Here is a 23,997-nt window from a genome sequence, read left to right on the forward strand (position 1 = left end):
AAATAGACAAAGGAAAGACACAAAAATGCAATTTTAGTGCTTGGATCAAGACTTGGGATTGTTCCAGAAATGTTTCCACAGTTTGGAGTTTACCTCATCTTCAGGGCGTGACATTTACTTCAACTATGGTGAAAAAACACAGCACCCTGGTGCCACCACACACTAAGCACACAGATTCACAAGCACCCATGCAAAAATTAACACTTTAGCAACCTTTTTCTTTAGATTATTCAAGTAAAATATGCCAGTCAAACTTTGCATTTTCATAAAGTGCACAAGAGCAGCTCAAATGTTGAGAATGACCTTTGCATCTCTACACAGATTATGCATCTTCATTTCATGCATGCCAAACAAAGAAAACAATTAGGTCAAAGATTAACCATTTCTCACTTCTTTGTGACGTTTTGTTTACAGCCACTTGTGGCATTCATTTATTTTAAGAATACAAGCTTGAATTTTGTGACTCAGTGTGATGGCTAACTGGGCAGACTGGTCAATGGCTAACTGGAATGTGTGGGGGTGTCGGTAATGTGTAACCCCATGTGTATATGGGCAAACCCATGAATATGAATGTACTGTTAGAGTCAGAGGTCAAGAAGGACAATGTATCCTGAAACAATAGAAAAATAGGCTTTCAGAATAATCTGTATTACCCTGAGATGTAATTACACAATCAATCCAGCATGTAGCTCTAACCTACATTCACAAAGCATGTTTAAGGCAAGGTCATCCATACCAGCTCATTCAAACAGTATGGATCAGATGTTTGTGTCAGTTATAAAGAACATAATCCTCACCTTTTTTCATAAAGATTGAATGAGAGTCAGCCATACATTTAAAATTAAACATGTTATGTTTACAAGTCAAATATTAATAACATATTTCTAATCATACAAGACGGGGAAAAACAGAAAAATATAGATGAATGCTGAACGAAGCTAGGCCATTACCACTGCACATTTGTCATATCTGTGAGGAGTTCATTGTGTATATATTGACAGATATGTTTAGCATGTGTTCATGGGGGTCTGCAGGTGGGCTAAGTGATGACAAATGTCAAACAGGCCGGCCCTGGCCCGTTAATTGTTGTTGGAGGCTGAAGCCCACGTTGTTCATTTCACCTCGTGACAGGTTGGCTGGGAACAGGATCATTAATATTACAACATTTCCATCCATCTACCTGAACAAGAAGCCAGTCATTTAAAGGGTCGGTGCAGGGGAGACCTTTCACGCCCTGTTTATAACACTGATCTAAGCACATTAGCAGAGCTGCGGGGGGCAACTGCCAGTCATTAATTAGATTCACACACATATACACACACACACAGATGTGACCACATTTACTGGCACTCAGTCACATTTGAAAAATGTCACAAGTGCAAGATAGCAAACACTAACACATAATCAGAGTGATTCAATGACCTAACATGTGAAATACCAGTCCATCTCCCTTTTGTATTCTTTCTTTGTGCTCATGACCACACGTTTACTTTTTCTACACTCATCCCAGAAAACATGAAAACAGGTTCATCCAAAAAAATTGTAGTATCAGTAGAAACATTTGTTTTTCCTTGGATTTAACTGAAGAAGTGAAACTTCCATACACCCTGGATTCATCTCATACAAAGTGAAATATTTCAAGACTTTGTCTTCATTTTGATGATTACGGCTTTAGCTCACAAAAATCCACCATCTCAAAATATTTAAAAAATCACAAAACACCAGTCCAAAAACAGAAAGATTGACCTTCTGGGACCTTTTGATCATTTATGCACTGAGTCATTGGTTGGAGCTCTTTTTGCACAAAGAACTGCATCAATACGATAAGGCATGGAGCCAATCAGCCTGTGGCACTGCTGGGGTGTTATAAAGCCCAGGTTGCTCTGATAGCAGTCTTCATCTCATCTGTATTGTTGAGTCTCTCATCTTCCTCTTGACATTTCCCCTGAGATTCTCTGTGGGGTTCATGTCAGACTAGTTGGCTGGGCAATCAAGCACAGAAAAGGCCTTTGCACACTGAGTCCGTATTTTTTGCCCCATTTTTTGTATGTTAAAAAGGAAAATCAAGCTTATACTGTGTTGTTCTAATGATGTTTGCACACTGACGAAAAACTGTTGTCCGTCATCCTTTTTTCTGAAAGGGTTTGATTTTTTTGCAATTTTTGCATCAGTCCAAGATGGACTCCCCCCAAGGTTCAAGTCTGTGTCGGATTATGGAGCCAAAAAACCCACCTGAAAATAATGTACACAGCATGTGAAGACCTTTATACCATGGTCAGAAAAACAGTTTCTGGCTTTTGGCTTCACTGTAGGGCCAAACCCTGCTGGAAAAGGAAATCAGTATCTCTATAAAGCTTCTCAGGAGATGGAAGAATGAAGTGCGCCAAAATCAGCTGGTGGATGGTTGATTCTGGACTTGATAAAGCACAGTGGACCGACAGCAGATGGCATGACACCCAAAACCAGCACTGACTTTGAAAAATTCTTACTGGACTGTAAGCACTTTGGAATCTGAGCATCTCTGATCTTCTTCCAGACTCTGGGACCTTGATTTCCAAATTAAATGTAATATTTACTTTCATCTGAAAACAGGACTTTGGACTACTGAGTAGCTGTTTAGTTTTTCTGCTCCTTCACCCAGGTGAGACATATATGACGTCTGGGGTTCAGGAGTGGCTCAGCACTGGGAGCACCACACTTCTGAGTTCTTTAATCTGCTTTGTGTGACAATCCTCTGAAGGCTGAGCTCATCTCTGTTGCTTGTGCACCTTTTCTTTCCACACTAGTCAACTTTCCATGAATATGCTTTGATACAGCCTCTGAGAACAGTCTGCCCTTTGAGCAGTGACCTTCTGTGGCTTACCCCCCAATGACTGTCCTCTGGACAAGAGTCAAGTCAGAAGTCTTCCCCATGATTGCGGTTGTGTGTACTAAACCAGAGTGAGAGAATGAAGGCTCGGGAAATCTTTGCAGTTTGGACTTTTTCATAATATTGTAATGCATTGAGATAGTGGAACTTTGATTTTTGTGAGCTGTAGGCCATAATCATCAAGACTAACACAAAAAAGCTTGAAATTTTTCACTTTGTATGGGCTGAATCTAGAATTGATAAAGTGTAACTTTTTGAACTTTTACATGATATTCTAATTTTTTGAGATGCATCTGTATGTTCAGTTTTGACAGGTGGAGGGTCTGTGTGCATAAGTGTGAGAGATGAAGAAAGAAAGTACTTGAACTCATCTGTTTTTTGACCTCACTCACTCTCCGCCTCTCTCCCTGACAGGCTTACAGGGAGACCACAAGATTTCAAGATCAATCATTCAAAAGTATTTACAAATGCACAAAGCCAGACACAGACATGCAAGTTGGCACATGGTCACTCTGTTGAAGTGCTTTTCAGTGTGTATGTGGTGTCAACATCTATTTCACACGTATCTACAGCTCAAAGGGAGGAAAAAAAGGATGTTCCTGTGACCTTTAGCAGGTGTCAAATCTGGAGTGGAGAATAAAGAGGAAAAGAAAAACTGAGGGAGAAGTCGGCATTTTAAGAGATCTGTCAATGTGTTGTGCCTTACATAACCTTTTTATTTATCCGGGAGAGAATGATTGAGCATGCTCTTTATCAGAAACATACTAGCCGTTTCACACTTGCATACTTACACAATTTCACACACAGGAGCTGTCTGGAACATCTGAAATTTCTGGAAGGCAATAAAAAGTTTCTTTGTTCTCAGCTAGAGGAACATCTTGTTCAAGGGCATCTTGAGTGCAGGATTCAAACTAGCACCCGTCTTTAGGAGAGGCTTTATCACTGCTGATATGCATGGTCTGCTTGCCATTTTGCCCTAATTGTTGGTTTGTGGCCCGGCTGTAATGTTTCCATTAAGATTATGTCGATCGAGAAAGGCTTTTTAGTTTTCACCTTCAAATTACAACATGCTTTCATGAGGTCAGCTGTTTTCCATGTGGTTTGGCCCTTTTAATGCAGACGCAGTCCCTTGGTATTCAAGCAGGGTCTGCAGTGATGGGGGAAGTCAGGGGAAAGAGTGAGAAAATGAGGAAGGGAGAAAGATGGAGGGCAGAGGGAGAGGAAGGAGAACACTGATTGAAAGTCTGTGATTAGCAGTTTTCAGCAGGGCACCAGGGTCGCTGAGTTGTTCTAACAGGGTTGTCGCGTCTCGAGGTGCAGTCAAGGAGAAGTCAGTGCTTTAGAAAGCTCCCTCAATTCCTCCATTTTCCCCCTCCCTCCCTCATTTGCTCTCACCACCCAGCCACACTTTCCTTCCCCTCCAAAAAAATCAATATGGCTGTGCAAAGTGCAGCTCGGCCCAAGGGGGAGGGCGAGCTGCAGGGGCTGGATGCCGAGCTTAAAGGGAGGACAAGAGGCGTCCTCCGGGCCTGTCCCACAGGCAGTGTCAAGGACAGACCTGAGAACCAAAGGACTGAGACCAATACATTGCCTTTCCTCTCTGCATCTCTCTCTCTCTCTCTCTCTCTCCTTCGCTGCTGGTCCAGCTTGGCTAGCTCAGTGGGGCAGAAGAGATCGATAAGCAGGTGGAGCATTTAAAATCCCCAGCTCTTGTGGCTGACGTTATGCTCCTAGGAGCACAGTAGACCAACATATCGCTCAGGGCGGAGCAGCTGGATGGATGAGTGGGTGTACAGTGGTCGCACCTTGCCATTGAAAGGTTTGTGATTTGTGACAATAAACAATTCAATAGCACTTAGCCATACACAGTGTCTGAGTGATGTAGAGCCAGACTTTTCACACACAATGCCATTGTCTCAACATGTCACAGATCAGTGGCACTCAGGCAGGTCAGCCAGTATATATATAAATATATATACACCTTCAAGGTCACAAAGGGGAGAGCTTTCTGGGGCACAACAAATCATGGTCAACTATAAAGTTCAGCTGTGATAACCATATTCAATTTTTACCTGAACAACTCTAATCAAAGCAAAAACAATTATTTTAATTTATTTAAGCTGTAGTATAAAGACATCTTAAAAATATAAATTCTTAAAAACATGAGTAAAATGGGTTAAAAGAAGTAGCACAAATTGGTTAAAGTGGAAAAATGTGTTTAAAATGACAAGAATGAGTGGAAAAGTGATGAAAAGGGGTTAAATGTGGCAAAAATGGGCAGAAAATGGGATGAAAGTGGATTTATAATATAGCAGAAATGGATTAAAAGTGGCGAAATATGTCAAAAGTGCCAAAAATGGGGTAACAGAGGCAAAAAGTGGGCATTAAAAGTTGTGAAATCAGCTCAATAGTTACAAAAATAGGTCAACAGTAGGTTGAAAGTAGCAGAAATGGGATAATAGAGACAAAATGGATGGGAGAAGGTGAAATGGGATTTTAAAAGTAGCAAAAAAAAGTTTTAAATGGCAAAAAAGGGGGAAGAGATGATGAAAAGGGTTTAAGTGTAGCAAAAAATGGTTTAAATTGACAAAAAAGGGTAGTAAATACAAAAATGGGGTGAGAATTGTGCAAAATGTATGAAAATTTGCAAAGAATAGTTAGAAAAATGGGTGGAAAAGTGCTTTAAAGAGGTAAAAAAATGGCATGAATATATAATTTCAACATTAGAACCTTAAAAAATTTGACACCATCTTCAGCTCCAAATGAGCTAACTGTTAGCCAGGATGCTAGCACCAATGCTACAGATCCAACACACATGTAATAGATCACAGCTGAGGAGGGCCCATTCTCTGGGTCTGTCAGGGGCCTAGTCAAGTCTGCGGGCAGGCCTGTGCACCTTTAGAGAATAAAATGGCTTTAAAAAAAAAAAAAAAGGAGAAAACCAGAGCATCTACAATCATTGTCAACAGCAGCGTTCCTCATTTCCATACAGTAGGCTTGACGGAGATGCCTGCGCATGATGCGGATGAAGTGTGCGAGGAGGATTTCAGTCCTGCCGCGTGTCTCTTCGTGTGAGTGACTGATCACAGTGGAAGTGGCTTGTGTCTCTAATCCGGTACCACTGTTAGACAGTGCAAAGACCCGGCTCTGTGTACTGCGGAACGGGTTGATCAAACCCATCATGTGACAAGCAAGCTCTTCAAATGACGATGATTTCCCAGCTCTGTGTCCTTTCGGCTCCATATTAGATCATCTTCTGACACTGCCGAGTCTGGTACTTCATCTGGGATAAAGATGATGTGCAATCCGACCAGAGGGGCTGGGAGTCAAGGGTAAACGAGGGGCTAAGACAGGGGGGACTGTGCTGGATCAGCTGACAGCTCTGACAATTATCATGCGGTATATTATAACCTTACGTTAAACATTATGCTGTTTGACAAAACACATCAAGGGTATATTACCATCAACTCAGCTGTATGTCAAGCAGGCAACGCATGAAATGATCCATAGTGGAGGAAGAGACTATCACAAGATCATCCTACAAATCAGAGACACTCATGTCTCCTTCAATGTTTCCAAGAGCAGCTGTAAGCTGCCAACCAATCAAAATATGACGAGCTGATTTGCTGCTTTTAAATCAACTATATCATAATTTTTCCTAATGACAACCCTATGAATTATTTGTTAAAGATTATCTGTTGGGACAGATTTAGAATACGGTATTATCAAGTGGCCTAAATGTATTTGCTGACAATCACCTTAACCAGTAGAAAAACATATGGCTCCAAACAGATGTGGAGCTAACATCTAGGACAGGTCTAATTCTTTCTCATGTAGTCTTTGACCCAGATAAACTGGCATTATGATGTGACCTGAGATTAATTCTGAATTATGGAGCGGATATCATTTGCAGATGTTTACACGACCGTCAGCCCGTCTCCCTGGAATCCCGAAGAAGATAAGTTCGCTATAATGGCATTAGCCAAATCCTGAAGTATAGCAGACGACACTTGTCTTGCTTGAGAAGCCACATCGTTTCTTTATTTATTTTTCCTTCACTCATTCTGAACAAAGGGAAATATTCTACCAGGAATTGAATAGCTTAATCCTCTTTTCACTCTTCCCAGTAGCTTGAATGGTGACAGATTAACATCCTGGAGGTTTACAAACCCAGCCATTTGAAAATGTAATTGCTGGTGCCACACTGCATGCATGTGTTTAAGTTCAGGGTTAATATTAAAGCTTTAAAAACACACACATTCACTCAAGTAAGGAGGGATGTTGCCAGGTTGGGCCAGACCCAAAAACACTTAAGCCCAAGCAGGACAGACCATTCTGTCACGTACCTATCAGGGAGTCGCAAGCTGTCCCAAACCCTCACTAGGCGCCTTAGTTACTGTTCACTTCTGCTAATTATTACAGCCAATCAGAGGGGTTAACGGGGCGGAGCCCAGCCAAACCATGTTCAGGGGCATTTAACAGCTGGCAGGAACGGAGGTGAATGCATTACACACTGCCCTCATCCAATAAAAATAAAACACCCTGACATCTGAGGTGTACTTAGCACAGAGGGGAGGGAGGAAGTGAGGAAGGAAGGATGGGGCAGAGGGGTTGGGGTGAAGGGGGAGAGAGCATCTGATAACATGATGTCCAAGTGCCACCTAGTGACACATTTTAAGCCTCTCTAGTCCTTAAGGCTCAAGAGCATCACAGGTCGACGGGCTGGACAGATGAAGCAAAACAGGGCGGAGAGATTTCATATTATTATTTTCTTTCAATGGCATCTCAGCAGCACAAAGTTTAACCAAAGAACATCCTTAAACATTCAAATTTAAAGACAAATGTGTAAGCAGATAATTGTGTTGATTTTGATGTTACAACTTCTTATTTCCAAACCTAATAAAAGTATAAGAAACTTTCCTGATCTGACCCAACTGTCTGTTCACTATGGGAGCAGGCCTGTAACACTGCAGAAGTATGCTAGCGGCCCAGGTCTCCTGAGGTCCCCTCCCCTCATTAACTCAGGTATAAATCACACTCTGCCAGTGCCCAGAGGTGAGAGGGATGAGAGTGGAGGTGAGCTTGAAATAATGCTTATGTCACGGCGGGTCAGCCCTCCATTATGGCCGTTTCAAAAACTATTAATCTTGCTTGTAGTCAGTGGCCTAGAAATAATTACTTCATCTAACCCATGTAATACAGCATGACCAGCAGTAGAGCCTGGTCAATTTGAGGCTGGAGGGGGGGCAGGATGGAGCAGTAGGCGGGGGGGGGGGTATGAAGAGACAGAGAGGGAGTGGGTGAGAAAGCAAAGGGGGAGAGAGTCACAAATTACCAGGCCCTGTCTCCTGTTACTGGGTGAATGATGTCCTGCTCACTTCAGCTGTGGCCTTTAGCACTCTCAACACTGATTTAGATAGATACTCACACATGCACGCTCTGAGTAGGCGGATCATCTACTAGCACACATGTACGCACATTAATCTGTGATTAAATACACACACAATGAGGCAGGAGCATAAATTACATTATTTCAAACAAGTGTCCAAAAAACTAACTCTGAACTATTACCAGTAGCGTTGTCATGGAACCAGAATTTTAATCCTACACATGATACCAATAAAAATGTAATAAAAGCAACATGTTTTGATTCCACAACAACAAACATAAACACCTAGGTATCCAATACCCTCTCATATTTTATTTTAATGACCAAAAATTTCAAGTAAACTCCTGCACACTGTGCACACTGATATGGCAGCTGCCATTTATATAAAAGAGGGTTTTATGAACTTTTATGAACATTTATGAACATTATTGAACATTAATGAATGCTTATTAATGTTGTCATTAAGTGTCATTCAGTCAATAATGCCACCTTTAAAGCAAAGTTGACATTGTTTTGGGAGTCATTGTCATGACAACTTGACATTAACCAGGATATATCAACCTAACAATTTCTTTATTATGTCAAGACATTCACATGTCATAGCAGACCTGATCATCAAACTTAAAGAAACTAGGGATCAAGGAGTCAATAGTCCCTTTGGACTCGTAGTTATCCAAACTGTCTCACTTTACTTCAGGTCAAATTATTATGACTCCCCAAACAACATCAACTTTGCATTAAAGGTGACATAACTGACCAAATGAAACTGAAAGACAACATTCATAAACATTCATAAAGCCTCCTCCATGTGAATGACATGTCAGCCTTATGCATACTTCTTCATATGAAGTTTTACCAAATGCTAGGATTACATCCTCTTAAACATGTGATATTGGATAGTATTTAAGCTTTGGAAATTTTGACAACCTTAATGATGCTAGATAAAAAAGATACTGTAAAATCCATTGTATAAGACACACTTGTAATACCAATTTTTTCATCTAAAATGTTGCCTGGATCCTGTATGCCAGTTTAACTGGTGCAATGCGGAGACATTGCAGCAAGTGCAGGTACAGCTTCCACTGTCATACACTAGAAGAGACCTAATGCAATTCATAATTCACTCCATTAATTGTGTATTGTGAGCAGTGTTACTTTTGTTGACTAGAACTACAACTTAAAATGTTTGTCAACTACCTTTTTACATGAGCAAGCATGCTAAGACTAGCTACAAACAGATCTTTATTCAGAAAACCTGGCAAACATTGATCATTGTTTTGAATAAAAGTAAAGATTAAAATGAAACGACTTTATTGACTAAAACTGGACTGAAATGTTTTTAAGTTTTTGTCGACTAAATCTAGACTGAAACTGTAAGTGTTAGAAGGACTGAAGAGTGACTAAAATAAAAGATTTTTATGGAAAATAGCTGCCAAATTAGCATCGATTTTGAGCTGATTTCTACCACAAACAGAAAGTGCTGGAATACATAACAACACAGACCACACCACTTTTAGCCACCTTTTACCTCGTTAGGTCGTAATCCTGCGTTTAAAGTAAACAGGGAGTATACTTTTAAGTATACTGAGTTAGCTCAGTTGGTGGAGCAGGCATCATTACTGACGCTACAGTCTTCAAAATACTAGTTGCGGGTTAGTATCCTGATGCTGGCACTGTTTGGTGAATTTCCCACTCTCTCTCCCAAATGTTTCTGTCTCTCTTCAGCTGTCCTATCAAATAAAGGCAAAAATACCCAAAAGATCTTAAAAAAACAACAATTTCAAACAACAATCAAGGCCGGCTGAGAGATTAACTATTATTCGATTAACTATTATTCCTTCGCCATTTGAAACGCAAACTGCATACGGCGAAAACAGATGGTATTAAAGGAGCAATACAGCTACGCAAAAACTGTGCTTTGTAAAATACAGTGTAATATTTATTTTTTGTAGGCAGTGACTTATAAACCAGGGCAACTTGTATTCCAGATTTTACAGGACATACCGTATTACTGGTTGGCTGATGCTGATTACTGACAGCATGCTAGCTTTAAGTCACATTCTCAGCACTTTCGTCTGTTATGTTGATCATCTGTGTGGGGGCTAATCATTTTATTATAGGGCCGGATGCAAATTTAAAGCTGTATTGTTGACTGATACTGATATCAGTATAAGGACATCTCTACAAAATGCTTTTGTCTTTATTTTGAGTATCTTATATGTTTTTATTATATATTTTGTGTACATATTTATATATTTTCTATTTAATGCCAGTTATTATATTTGATTCAGCACATTATGCTTTTATAACCTGAGCTCATTTAGATTTTTCTTTTCAAAGTAGATCAATGTTCCAGTAAAATATCCAGCAGTGTAGTAATTCAAATTATGTATTGTTTGCTAAATTTGAAAGCATATAAAGGTAATTGTTTTCAGTCATAAGCAATTTTGACAGCCATGATTCCTCACACAGTCCTTTAAAACCAACACGGTGGGCAAACAGAGGATCTACTACAAACTCAGCCTCCATGATCGTCACAGGAAGTATGTATGGAGTGACATAAATAAATGCAGCCCTCCAGTGGCTGTCACAGCTGGCATTGCAGGTGCAAATTTAATTAGTCAAGGTGAAGTCTCCCTTGTTGTTTGAGAATGGGGGGGTCCTCCCCATGCACGACTGTAAACACGCACTATATCCTAATCAGGTGTCACCACGGCGTTTGATCAGCCCGTGAAAACTTGTCACGAATCCTCGGCAGAGTGGGCCGAGGGGGAGAACAAAGGAAAAGAGCTGTCACGGGAGAACAGGGTGGTGGGGATGGCAGTGGCGCTGGATGAAGAGACTTTGCCCATTAGCGGTCTCTGTCGCCTATCTCTCTCCCACTCCCCTTAATGTCTCTCCTCCTCTTGTTTTCCTTCTTTCTCTCTGTGGCTACCTACAGTATACACCTCACTGGATCCCATCACTGCTCTGGAAATCTCTACCAGAGCTGTCATGCTCAAGCTTCACAACCGCCAACAATAGCTCCAAAAGAAAACCCATACACTACTTTTGTTTACCTCCCAAAAAGCCACACATGTACAGAGATTTAAGCTGCGCTCGTTTTGTTTTTATCAAGCATCTCTCTAAGTGGTTGGGTCCTCTTGAAAAGCTTGGAGAAATATAGGCAGACATGCTGTTCCCCTCCCTCCCAGCAGCTCCAGGCTTCATTGAGGCAGTGCAGGAACACACGCACCATTAGATGCTGTTTACCTTTCAGTTTGGGTGATATTGAATACATTAGCCGATTGAACCTCATAAGAAACACAGCCGAGTGACAAGGCCCAATCGTCTTTGCGCCTACCATGGTAACTGAGATTACAGGCTAACAAAGAGCAGACAGGGGGAGAAAATATTTAAAGCCTGAATAGTGATACATAAATTAATTAAAGGACAAAAAAACAAGTGGAGAATTAAAGTTGGAACATCTGTCAGCGACTTAGCTTCCCAACGTAATACCAGTGTTAGAACATTTATACCCTTGAAGTTAATGATCCCCTCTTTAATTGACAGTCAAGGAAAACTGGCTGCGGCAGCATCCTGCCAAGACGCCGATAAGAGGCCCCCTTACCCCCCCATTCCAAAAAAATAAAATAAAAAAACATTTTAAAGAACCTTGGCACTAATCCCTATTGTCATCCCAGCGCAGCAGAAGGACTTACAAACACAGATAACTCTGCCGAAGCTGTCTATTTCTCAGGAGTTATGGGGACAACCGAGCCGCTGCGCTCCTTGAATCAGTCACTCAGATTAGCCCAATCCCTCTGTGCTGTCAGTCAGCCGAGACAGTAGCCTGTCACCACATTTACATGAGTCCATCTCATACGTGACAATGCCCCTCTATATATGACAATGACTGTGAGGAAGGGGTCCACTTGCAGGCAGATAGAGGGAGTACAGTATGGCAGATGGGCTGTTGTTGGATTAAGCTCATGGTGTGTGCCGTGCTCATGTCTTCTCTGACACTTTAACAACAAGTTTAAGGAGTCTTAGCCATCGCTGTTTTTTTTTTTTTCCAAAGTGGGGAGAACGTGGGAGATGTATGTCAGATGAAACACACACATACACCTACACTGACAAAACACAGGGACACAGGGATAAACTTAAAAAAAAAAAACTTTTAAGTACAGACTGATTGTTGGATGAAAACCAAAAGCTTACCCTGTGCATGTGTTCTCTTAAGTTTGCCTCAAGCGTGACTTTAATCCACCTACTTCAGTGAACATGATGAATCTCTAAGAACAAAGGTAAAACAACAAATAAACTAAGAACAACCCATAGAAAACATTTGGATAAGTTTCTGTTAGGAATTAGCATAAGTGTGATTAAGATTAGAAGGCCAACCCCAAAAACAAATGTCTAAAAACACCGACTTGATAAGACAAAAACTTTGGGTTGTCAAATAAATGTGGGGATTAGTTACTGTGGCGTCAGACTTTTAAATAAATGGGTGGTACACGAAGGCACCTGAGAGCTCACAGTGTGCTGACTGCTTTTTATGCTTCTGTGGCTCACTCCCCTTCAAACAGTCCCGCAACAAATGACAGTGGATGCCCTCTACATAACAGGGCCAGGGCAAGCATGACACAGGGGTTGACAACTGAACCCTCAAACTCCCTAACCCCTACCCCTGCCATGGCACATGCACACACACACAAATAGGCCCGAAAACAGCCCTGACATGACCGCTCTGCAGCCCTCCCTAACCCCTCCTTGTGTTTTTTCTCTCTCCATCTCACTGGAGACAACCCTCAATTCAGGACCGTTTTAGTCAGGCAAGTGGATGTGACCCGCTGCCCCCCAGTCAGGCTCATCTGAATAAACAGAGCTGAAGAAACAGGCAGAGGAGGGAAAATCTGCCTACATTATGATAGGAAGAGAGACGATGGGATTCAGCCAAGGGGCTCCTTTCTTTATGCACGTTTGATCAAGTGCTTGACAGCGCTGGTGGATGGAATTACGGACTGTTGAACAAAAAGTTGTAGTGTGTGTATGTGTGGTTCAGGCTGGACAGCTGGGTTTCTATGGCCTGACAGTGTTAGGCTTGTGACAAGCCTGCCGCACCACAGCAACACACAGAAAGCGCAACCCGCCTACCAGCCTTCGCAGTCCATCACTCAAGACGGCCGAGGGAGGTGCTGCGAGAAGAGGTCAGACGTGGAGGAAAAAAAGAGGGTGGGAGGAGAGAGGAGACGAGGATGAAGAGGAAGACTAAGGAGGGAGGGCTGGTCAGGGGTTAAGTGTAGAGAAGACAGCGATGAAAGGCAACTGTCATGCACCAGTGCGCGCCCAGGAGCACCTGTCTCGAGGAGAACATGCAAAGTGTGCCGGTCACGTCCTGACAATACCCCCACTTCTCGACACACACACATAGGAAAGGGCTTGATGCTCCACCGTTGGAAAGGCATCGCCTGTCTGACAACATGCCAGTCAAGCTGTCGTTGGCTTCTTCGCATATGCAAAGAAAAGTTAGGCTGATGAAGAAAAAACACACGGGGGGCTCAGAGGAAGAATCACTGAGACATGAACTGACTACCTGAAGTGAGCAGACACTTCTCAAAGACTTGATGCAGAGTAAATGCTGGAACGAGCAACGCAAAAAGCATATCCAGGATAAACAGGAAGTAACTCTAGACTGTAAGAAGGCTATCTCAATGCTTTTGTTCTGCTTTTATGCATTTTCAAACCAAGAGAGGCCTTTATATTTACTACTAGAACCCTTAGCTCATATAAATTTAATTTAACTCAGTTTTTCAATTATGTTAAAATTTGTTATTCTAGAAAACCAGCGTAGTTCCCCCAAGATAGCCCAATAAATACGCCCACTTTAGGGATAACCTGATTGATTGAATCAGCCGACATTCATTAAAATACATGGTCAAACACATCAAAATAATGCCTGGAGTCACAAATCTGACCAAATTGTTAAGCTGCTGCTCTTCAATCATCCACTTGAAGCAGTTGTGTTTAAATCAGTCTTCATTTTTTCAGCTTTATTAAAATGTAGTCCTCATATTTCAGTCCTTTAGTCAAGGCAGTTGTTTTCTTTGTAATCAGCCAAACTGTAAAACACTCATATTATTGCACATCAATACTTTGATTGATTTAAAATGCACTGATGAAAATACTGACAAATCTTATACCTGGGGTTCCCAAACTTTTCAGACTGTAACCCTCAAAACAAAATCCCCAGAGGCCGGGGACCCCCACCATGCCACAAGGTTAGACGTAAGATTTGGCACAAAGCATCATGTCCAAATTTACATTTAAAGGAGCTTTTGTATTTGTTACCAACATTTAAGCACGGATGTCATCTAATAACTACGGTTTATTTTTAACTGAACTTATCTAAAAGATTTTTTTACAACAAGGATAAAATACACCACTTTTAAATCATTTTGGAAAGCATTCCCCTTGCAGTGTGCCACAACCTCACCTAAGGGGTCCCAAACCCCCTTTGGGAGCCACTGCCTTATTCACACAGTAGAGAAGTATCATGGATACTGAACATCCAGCAGTTAAGCACAAACATTTAAGTCTGCTTTCGGCCTCATTGGCAAAAATTAAACTATTTGTCACAGTTCTTATCACCACAAATCTTCTTTTACATAGTTTTTGTCTTGTCTTCTTCATGGAAAAAGGTTGGCACTAACATTTTTGGTCAAAATTTAATCAACAAAATCCTCCAAACTTTCTATTCAGTCCCGTTGTTAGAAATATCAATCTAATGTTGAAACCTGCATTGAAATCAGGAATGCCGATATCCAAAATGCAGATATTAACAAATCATTTTTAGCTTACACCTACATCAATACTGATTTAAAAGGGTAGTTCAGACGTTAAACTTTAGTCCTTAAAACATGTTACAGTTTAAGGATGAACAAAGACGACTTCAGCTGATGTAGGTGCCTGAAAGTCCTCAAACGTATTCATATGGACGATATACAACGATACATAAGCTGTAAATATCAGCAGAATCAACCACTAAACCAACTACTACATCAACTAAAACACAACATATGATCAGTATCGGTAGGGGTTTCTGTGATTAGCTGATCTCACTCATAGTTGGTTGATTAATGATTGGTAATCAACCCAACAGTTACTCACGATCATGGATACCACCGTTCAAGAACATGTATGGAGCTTTTGTAGGTAGTTTTAGTGTTTCCATGCTTTAAAGATTGAACACCACAGAAAACAAGTGAGTGCTTGACGAAAATATTTTCATATGTGGTGGTCAGTACAGGAGCCCTAGTGCAGCTCAAACTGGCTAAGCTAGTAGCAATATCTAAACCCGGGCTCTGGCAAAAGGAGGCACTTCCTGTATTGAGCCTCATCAAAGCCACAAAATAACGCCAGGTATTTTAACACACTTCCACTGCCTGATTTATGAGACAAAAACTTATGATGTACAAATTAACAGTTAGTATTTACAGCGCCTCATTACCTTGTCTCCTGCAGGTTTTGTGAATGAAGGGTTTTGGGCTCTCCATTGGTACCAGATGTTGTTCAACTCCCTGGCAGTGTGCACTTTTACTTTATTGGAAAGGTGAGTCATTACAAAGAAAAATAAATTCACAAATAAACAGCCAAAGGACTTAACTGTCTTTCATTGGCAGGCACCTTCGCCAAGTAAGGCATTTTTATTGGATGTGGCTAAAAATAAAGGTGGCAAGGATGGAGTCTGATTAGACTGAAAAGCAGTGACTGAACGTGTGATTTTTTTTATTTCCTCTTAATTATTAAACAATCCATGTAGCTACAAATTCATGTTTTTAATTGCTTAATGCTTTCTTTATTTCTACTCTAAATAAGCCTGAGCAAACATATAAGTGTCTTTGATACTCAGAGGCCCACTGCTTACACACGGACTGCATCCCTACAAACAGAAACAAAAAATAACGACTCACACGGATCATAGCCTTGAGTGGCTAATGAACCCCCAGGAGGATCTAGCCTCTGTGTATGAGGTGAGAGGGTCATTCCCATGTTTATTCAGCAGTCGTCCAATGAGCCTCCACCATCTATTGATTGAACTGATTATTCGATGTCTCTCTTGTGACAGGACACATGCATGACAGATGAACCCCTACTTGGGCAGGTCACATTCGATGTAATCTCATTGAAACTGACGGCTGATCTGGTCAGACAGTTTGCAGGATCCACATCGCGGCCTTGTTTGTGAGTAAAATGACATCTGTGGCTAATGCTTCTACACTAATATGAGGTGCTCGGTAGGGGCTGTCAGACACATAAGCTGTCAAGGGCTGTTTGGACAACTCTAATGACTGTTTCTATAGGAAGAAATGATCCTGGGAATACATACTAGAGACTAGACCAATAATGATTCAAGAGCTAGTATTTCACCAGCAGAAATCAACAAATAGACTTATTTATTTGTTAATGTAGAGATTTTTGCTATTATTCATGTAATGTTACAAGGAAAAACTACATGCAAGACACAAGAAGAGGTGTGCTGATACCTTGCAATATTAAAACCTGATATAAATGTGGACGATTTAAATCAATGAGACAAAGAAATCTATATATATATATATATTTTTTTTTTTTTTTCTTATTGACACAGATCAACCTCCTCTGTTTAACTACAGGACATAAAATTTTACACGTGTGCTCTGAAACATAACACTGAGAAAACAGCTGCTTGGCAGTGTTTATCATCGCTACGGTGGCTCAGAGAGGTCAATCTGAATCAAATACAGAGCTAATGCATCAATATTTTGAGAACAAGCCAATACTGAAGTATATTTTGGAAAACAAGTTTCAATATAAACTTGGACAATTTGAAGTGCTTTATTTGAAATCCAAAGAGACATTAAAAGACAGAAAATGTGATGTTAAAAGACACACAAAATGAAATAATAGATAATATAAAATTTAGGCTTGACAAAGAATATTTTAATAACATAAATAACTTCAACACATTTGCTATACAAGCCAACCCAAAAGTTTAACTAGACAGAACAAAAGTAGCATAGCACTTTAATCATCTGCTACAAAAAGGTTCTTGAAACTTGTACTATTTTTAGAATGTGAATTCAGATGACAGATGGAAGCTAACTCTGACCTGTCAAGTCTGATTTACCAAATTTATACATAAAGTTGGATAATACTTATTTAAAACAGAAAAAAGACAGCATTTCTCAAAAAAGACGTAAGTTCTCGATAGTGTTTTGAAGCTGACATTTGCCAATAGCAAGAAAATTGTTACTTAACTAATATGTCTCTTAACATCACCTGACTTTTTAGGCATTGCAAAGGTATTAATTACACCTTGATGTAATCAGGTCAATGCATCTGAAGAAGAAAGACAGACTTGCCTGCTTCAGCATAAATATTTGTAATAGTTATTGGCTGGATTTAGCTGTATTGCAAGGCAGTAGCAATGACTGCCACCAGTCAGGGATTAGCTTGGATGTAACTTTAGCGGCATTTTTTATCAGATCTGGACAGCTTTTTTTTTTTTTAAAGGGGAGCAAAGAACCTCACTGAAAGCCTTTCTAGAAAATATTTATTAGCTCTTCTCAGCATGAGTTTGATCCAACTAGTGCCACCACAAACCACAACAGCATCTGCTTTCCAAGCTCATGTTGCTTACTGGAGTTGCACATGTCTGCTACCTCATTTTGTCTTGTTCTGATTGGCTCTGATTGGCCCGTAATGAATTTAGAATGAAAGAATGTTCATCCAGTCTTCTCCAAGAATTTCTAAAAAGTCCTGCCCTTCTCAAATACTGTGTGTATGGGAGGTTTCCCAGATTGATGTGAAATACATACCATGCACTGAATGCATAAAATAGTCTATCTGGTGGGTCAGGTACAAACATAATGATCAAGCGTCTAAAGAATGTATATAACGTGATCCAGAGTGTCACATAGTTGAGCTTTCTGTGTTTCAATGCCAGTACAATCTGTTACACCTTTTTTAATTCAAAGAGCTTTACCCTACTGGTAATGGTATTTGTCTTCATCCCAAAAACATCACGGTTCGGTGTGCACAGTCACACGACAAACAAGTCCTGATGGATCAATCAGTAAGCTGCTCTACTATCCTTATTCTAATAAATGAGGGAAACCTAAAATTACAAATCCAGGACTTTATTTTGCCTTCTGTTATACTTTATCTGTCAACTTTTTATTGAAGTTCTAACCGAGCGCCAGTCCAACAGTTGGTAGAGGAGACACCCATATGCCAAGGCTACAACTCTCAACGTACTGGTCATGGGATCGATTCCTGGTCTGGGCACCTCTTCCCCCACTCTCTCTCTCCATATTTCCTGTCTCTCTTCAGCTCTCCTATCAAAATAAAGGCAAAAAGTCTGAAAATTAATTTTAAAAAAGTTTGGACTTGTCCACATCTGCATCATTTAATATGTTCACATTATATACCTAAAAACTATTGATGCAATTTATAAATGGATAAAAGAAAAACTGAATTTCCTCATGCCATAACCTGGCTCACCTGTGAGAGGAGGTTAAAAGGCAGATGGTACTTAAAAGAACACCTCTGCAGATTCTTTTTCAGTTACAGTGTGACTCATTATTGGGTCTAATCCTATAGCCACACCAAACTATAAAGCCTAGTATGAGACTACCTCTGTTTTTTCCATTTAAATGTTTAGTAAGTTCACACATCCTTCTAAGCACATGTGGGAGTCCATGGCAGGTCATCTCAGCCATGTACCCTGAAATAATGCAGGCCAAGCCATAAAAGTTGATATCCATCCAGATGCAAACCAAATGTGGACATCATGCAACTCAAAGAAAAAAAAAGGTGGTAGGAAGCAAGGAAACGATGTGTGGGATTTCTCACATTGATCAAGAAAGGCTAACCAAACCCTTAAATGACAGATAAGAGAACGTCATCATGAAAAACCATCTAGTTGCAGGTACAAGACTGAATATGCTATTGTATGTTGACTGGGTTTATTCAGAGAAAGGTTTGCACAGCCACACTGACCTGTAAACAACTCAGCTGAAACATATGAGCCAAAGATCAAAAAGGCAAGACAAGGTAAAGACATGTAGAGGAAAAGCTCAGCAGCAGACTAATCAGCCCCCTCCAATGCTCACATAGCAGATCAATGAAAGACCTGGGGCCCTGGGCCTGCACTATATTACACGCCAAAACTTCATATTCATTCATTGATTTTACTTTTCAGAATAGTATATCACTGAACTCCAATGGGAACGAAAAATAGAGGCCGTAGCTGAGGTCAAGCCTTGCATGGATGGATGTTTGCACAATATTGATGGCGCAGGCAGAAAGAAATGACTAAATATCTGGATCAATAACTAGTTTCCCTAGCCACGACAGGTTGTACCAGCTGGAAATATATAAATACTTCTTTATGATGACTGGAGTGGCCCTAACGAACAGGGCTAAATGCCCGCCTAAAGGTAAACTCTCTGATTAGCCAAGGCCAGAGGTGACAAGAAGGGTCTACTTATGCTGCCATGCCATGCCTCCAATAGCCAGGGAACACTAATGCACACATGGGTCCAGTAAAGGGGCCACGTATATGACAGGTCACAAGCCCTGGGCAAAGTGATCTGTGCTACCTGACCCTCTTATTCATTTGTAACAATAATGGACCCCAGCTACACCATTCACAGTCATGTTCAAATAACGCATGCTATGAATAATTCAGAAAATATTTTCCCATGCTTTCACAGTGAAGTCATTTTTCTAAGTGTAGTAAACAGACTTTAAACAGCTCTATGGTAATAAGGCCAGAAATACTGATGTGAAATTCCTCTATTTTACAGCCACATGAAGCAAGAATGACGTAGAGGTAAATTTGCAGAGCACAAGGTAGTCAAACCTGGCCTGGTAAAATTTTGCACCTGCTGCTACTGATGGGTTAAGAGCTGCATGTTCTTCTTTACTGCACAACACAATTACTGAGAACAACACCCAATCTCACAGCTTCCCCTGCTCCTCGATAGCCAATAGGGCCATAAAGAGAGAGGACCCACATCATTGCCTGCTCCTTAATTAAATGAAAGCTGAAAGGTTCATTTGCCTCCTTTTTTACACAATGAGCTGGCCAACCCACTGCTAAAGACATCCTACTCACCATCCCTGCTTGGCCTTAAATCATGACTGGATAAATGGCCCTTTGGGTCCCTGTTGGACACACAGCAGCCGCCCAGCGGCAAGGCCAGAGCAGGGCACGCGGCCGATCGACACCTAGCCAGCGATAAGTAATTCTGTAGAGGATTAGCAGCATGATAGCCTGATCAATACTGTGTGCTCAGGCCATTAGGAATGCAGCGAGGAAATGACCCCCTCCGGTAATAAAGCAGGGCATCTGGGTTCTCCTTCATTTGCCAGCTCCATTAGTGTAATGGTATCATTATCTGCCACAGCCGTATTTTTCTGAGCCCTGGCTTTTCCACAGCTAGACTGGCGGGGGTCTGATGAAGCTGTGAGAGCCCCCATGTTGAGTTTTCCCTTTCTACCATTCTCAACAGAGCACAGGTGTAAATCTAACTCTGTTGGAGCTTATGTGCTACCCTGCCTTAGGTATCCATACCCATGTTTTATGTCAGCACCAAACACTATTTCTCCATTATTGGCTCATTAATAGAGCAAGCAGCATGTAGCTTGGGTTAAAAGGGAGAAAAGATGGCTGGCAGAGTGCAGAGCTGCTGAATGTGCAGAATGTGACACCCCCCTCTTGCTAAAACACCAGACCTGACATGACAGGACGTCGGCATTAGTCGCCATAAATCGTTTCCTTTACACTAATTCACCGGCTAACATTTTGTGTGGGAGAATTGATTAACCATGTCGGAATGTGTGGCCACATAATCAGCTTTTACCTCGGTAGTTGTTAATTTAACTGAATTGCCAAGGGAAACACAAACCATTTTAATGAGTGTTCAGAAATTAAATACCCTAAACAGCTTGCACTAGATGCCATGACCAGAGCAAACCAATGAGGCTGATCTAAGCAATGGGCTGGGCCGAGCCCAGGACTTCACAACATCTGGTGACCCTGTGTGATCATTACTTAGCCTGCTGCTCACACACACACTTCCTGTTTCGACACAGCACTTTATACTTGTCATCACTGTCCAAGTGGCGAGCTTGCTTCAAAGACAGCATTAGAACATCGGGTTACGGGACAGGGCAAGAACTGTTTTCACACTTGCCAAGGCATGAGTGGAAATTTAAACAGTGATGAAAACACTGATAAAACATGATCAAATGTTTTTAATTCCTCAGGGTCTAAGGCGAAACAAATGTGGCTGAGGGGAAAAGCATGACAAATGTAGCTACTTGAGAACATAGGCAAGTGATAAAACAACAAGCATGTCTGACAATGTTTGATGAAACCTGATCTAATAAAAGCAACAACTATTACATGTTTTTTAACTAGTTATTCATGTGGCTGAGCTGTGGTTAGTTCTCTCTGTGCAGTGAGGCCAGCGTCATATTCTGTTTGACTTAAATATATTGACTATGACTAGTCAGTGTACAGACCTGCTGTGGTTGGATTTTCTGAGGAGATTGTGTATTCATTTGGCACTAATCTGTCAGTGCTTGCTTTCTCTAACTCAGAATGACAGTAGACCCATCATGGCGCATCTCTCACTTTGTGCAGCACTGCAAACACTCATTGCTTACAGGATAAGACAAGCATCATATCCAAGTTATTAGTTATCATAAGAACTGTATCGTTATACAAGCACATATATTAAAAAATGGGCCAAAATGCACCCAAATCCCTCCTTTGGCTGCTCTACAATCATATAGTCATATTGCGATTAGACTTCCTCCTGCTCATCCTATTATTTATCTAAAGAGAAAGGAAGCTAATCCATTAGGTCTGCGCATTGCTGCCTGACTGCCTGAGGGCCAGCTGGAATGAGTTCTCTCTCTGAGCCCCTCATCTGGCCGCCATGGCTGCTTTCATAAACAGGAGGAACCACGTCCTACATAGTTTCACTGCTGTCTGACATGATCCAAACACATGTGCCACAGCAGACAGCGTCCAAGTCAGGAGATAAGAGAAGAAGCAGACAGAGAGGGAGACAGACAGACACGAGGACTTTAAACGAAACCGAACCCAGGATGCCTTGGGCACATGAGAGTCCTTTCCTTCCTTTACTTTCGCCACAGGAAACAAAGTCATGGTTATTCAGTATGTGGAGGCATTATTTGGACCAAATCAGCATAAAACACAGTTAAACACACCAGGGCACGCAACAGTTGGTCATCACAGGTCAGAAACACATACAAACTGATCACAGATTTGAAAATAAGGCAGTCACATTTATAACCTAGCCAGATGTGTTATTTAACATTAATTATCACAAGAATAGCTTATAAGCTTTCATTTTACTGTACATTAGAGCTGCACTAATTATCCACTGTATCTATGCCTTTGCCCAAATCTACTACAGGCTGCTGGCCTTGGCACCTTGCCAATTAGGAGGTAAAATATGCATTAACTTGAACACTGTTCAAACTATCTTATTTCACTCTACCCCTGCAACTTCACACTTGTTTTTGCCTCATTTTAAACCGCCCTTACTAAAACAGAATCCCAAATGAAACTCAGAAGTTGCCACGTTTCTTCATGTCTGTTTGTTTATGGTATTTCGTTAAATGTTAATAACGTGCCCATATAATAGTTACGCCTTTCACTATTTTCCCACAAATAGACACCTGGCTGCAGTTCAAAATGTGTTTCGATATGATTTGGGATGTTGTCAAGTAGCGATAATGGAAGCTCGAGCTTCTTATAATCTGTGTATTTGCGTGATAAATCCCTGTTTCTTAAATCTAACTGCCATTCTTCATTGTGGTAGACTGAGGGGGAAAATGGAAAACACAATAAAGGAAACAGGCAAGGTGAGGTATGCGCTGACATTCGCTGCTTCCTAGCCTTCAAAATGCAGCCAGCAGCATCACATAAGGAGCATTAGATATTCAACGAGCGACAGGGCTTAGAAATATGCCAGACCTAACGGAGAAAAACGCTATCAATACCTTTCTTCTCTTCTCCCCCTCACTGTCACCCGATCTTTTCATGTTCCTGGAGTTGTGTTTACACTGCCTCGCTTTCATTGGGGGCGACGCTGGTAAATGTAGTACACGAATGCACTATATCTCCAACTATTCTCACATACGACTGCCAGACGAGTCTAACCTTTTGTTTTCTTTTTTTCGAAGCTCACCCATCAGTGTTTTGTGTGTGAACTTGCCTTTAGTGGCGTACTTTTAGAGGAAAAGATTACAGCGCTGCAGTGAGAACTACAAATCCCACATGAGAGGAGTGCTCGCGGCGGAAGCAGCTTTGACCTGATCTACAAGTTGCGACGTGCAACTGCACCGCAGTTACAGATCTACAAATTGAAAATATGCTGTTCCATAAGGTTTTATATCAGCGAATTAAATTCTACACCCCTCAAGATGGCTGTGACGTTTAAAAAGTAAGCATTGAGGAGGAAAAACAACCATTATGAAATATTGCACAACATATACCCCACCAATATCTATCTTTCTAAATTTACAGATTTAGATCACACATGTACTTGTTGTAGTGATGATATTGAATTCGTAACACGTTTATTTTAACATTGTATACATTCTATTATTGTCTGGAACCTTAAACTAAATTTGACATAATTTTTTAATCGTAAAAATGGCATAATGTATTACA

At 41.0% G+C, this 23,997-nt stretch overlaps 1 protein-coding gene across 1 annotated transcript in view; it reads right to left on the reverse strand.

The window, feature by feature from the left end:
- The window catches only part of fto (FTO alpha-ketoglutarate dependent dioxygenase), a 164,552-nt gene extending 141,174 nt beyond the window's left edge, over positions 1 to 23,378 (reverse strand). The window contains exon 1 of the mRNA XM_041792294.1: positions 23,325 to 23,378. Within this exon, the coding sequence (XP_041648228.1) occupies positions 23,325 to 23,366 (42 nt within the window). The 5' untranslated portion in view covers positions 23,367 to 23,378. The remainder of the gene's footprint in view (positions 1 to 23,324) is intronic.
- Positions 23,379 to 23,997: the final 619 nt, after the last annotated feature.

Source organism: Cheilinus undulatus, linkage group 1 (genome assembly GCF_018320785.1).
Source record: "Cheilinus undulatus linkage group 1, ASM1832078v1, whole genome shotgun sequence".
In the NCBI taxonomy this organism is placed as follows: Eukaryota; Metazoa; Chordata; class Actinopteri; order Labriformes; family Labridae; genus Cheilinus; species Cheilinus undulatus.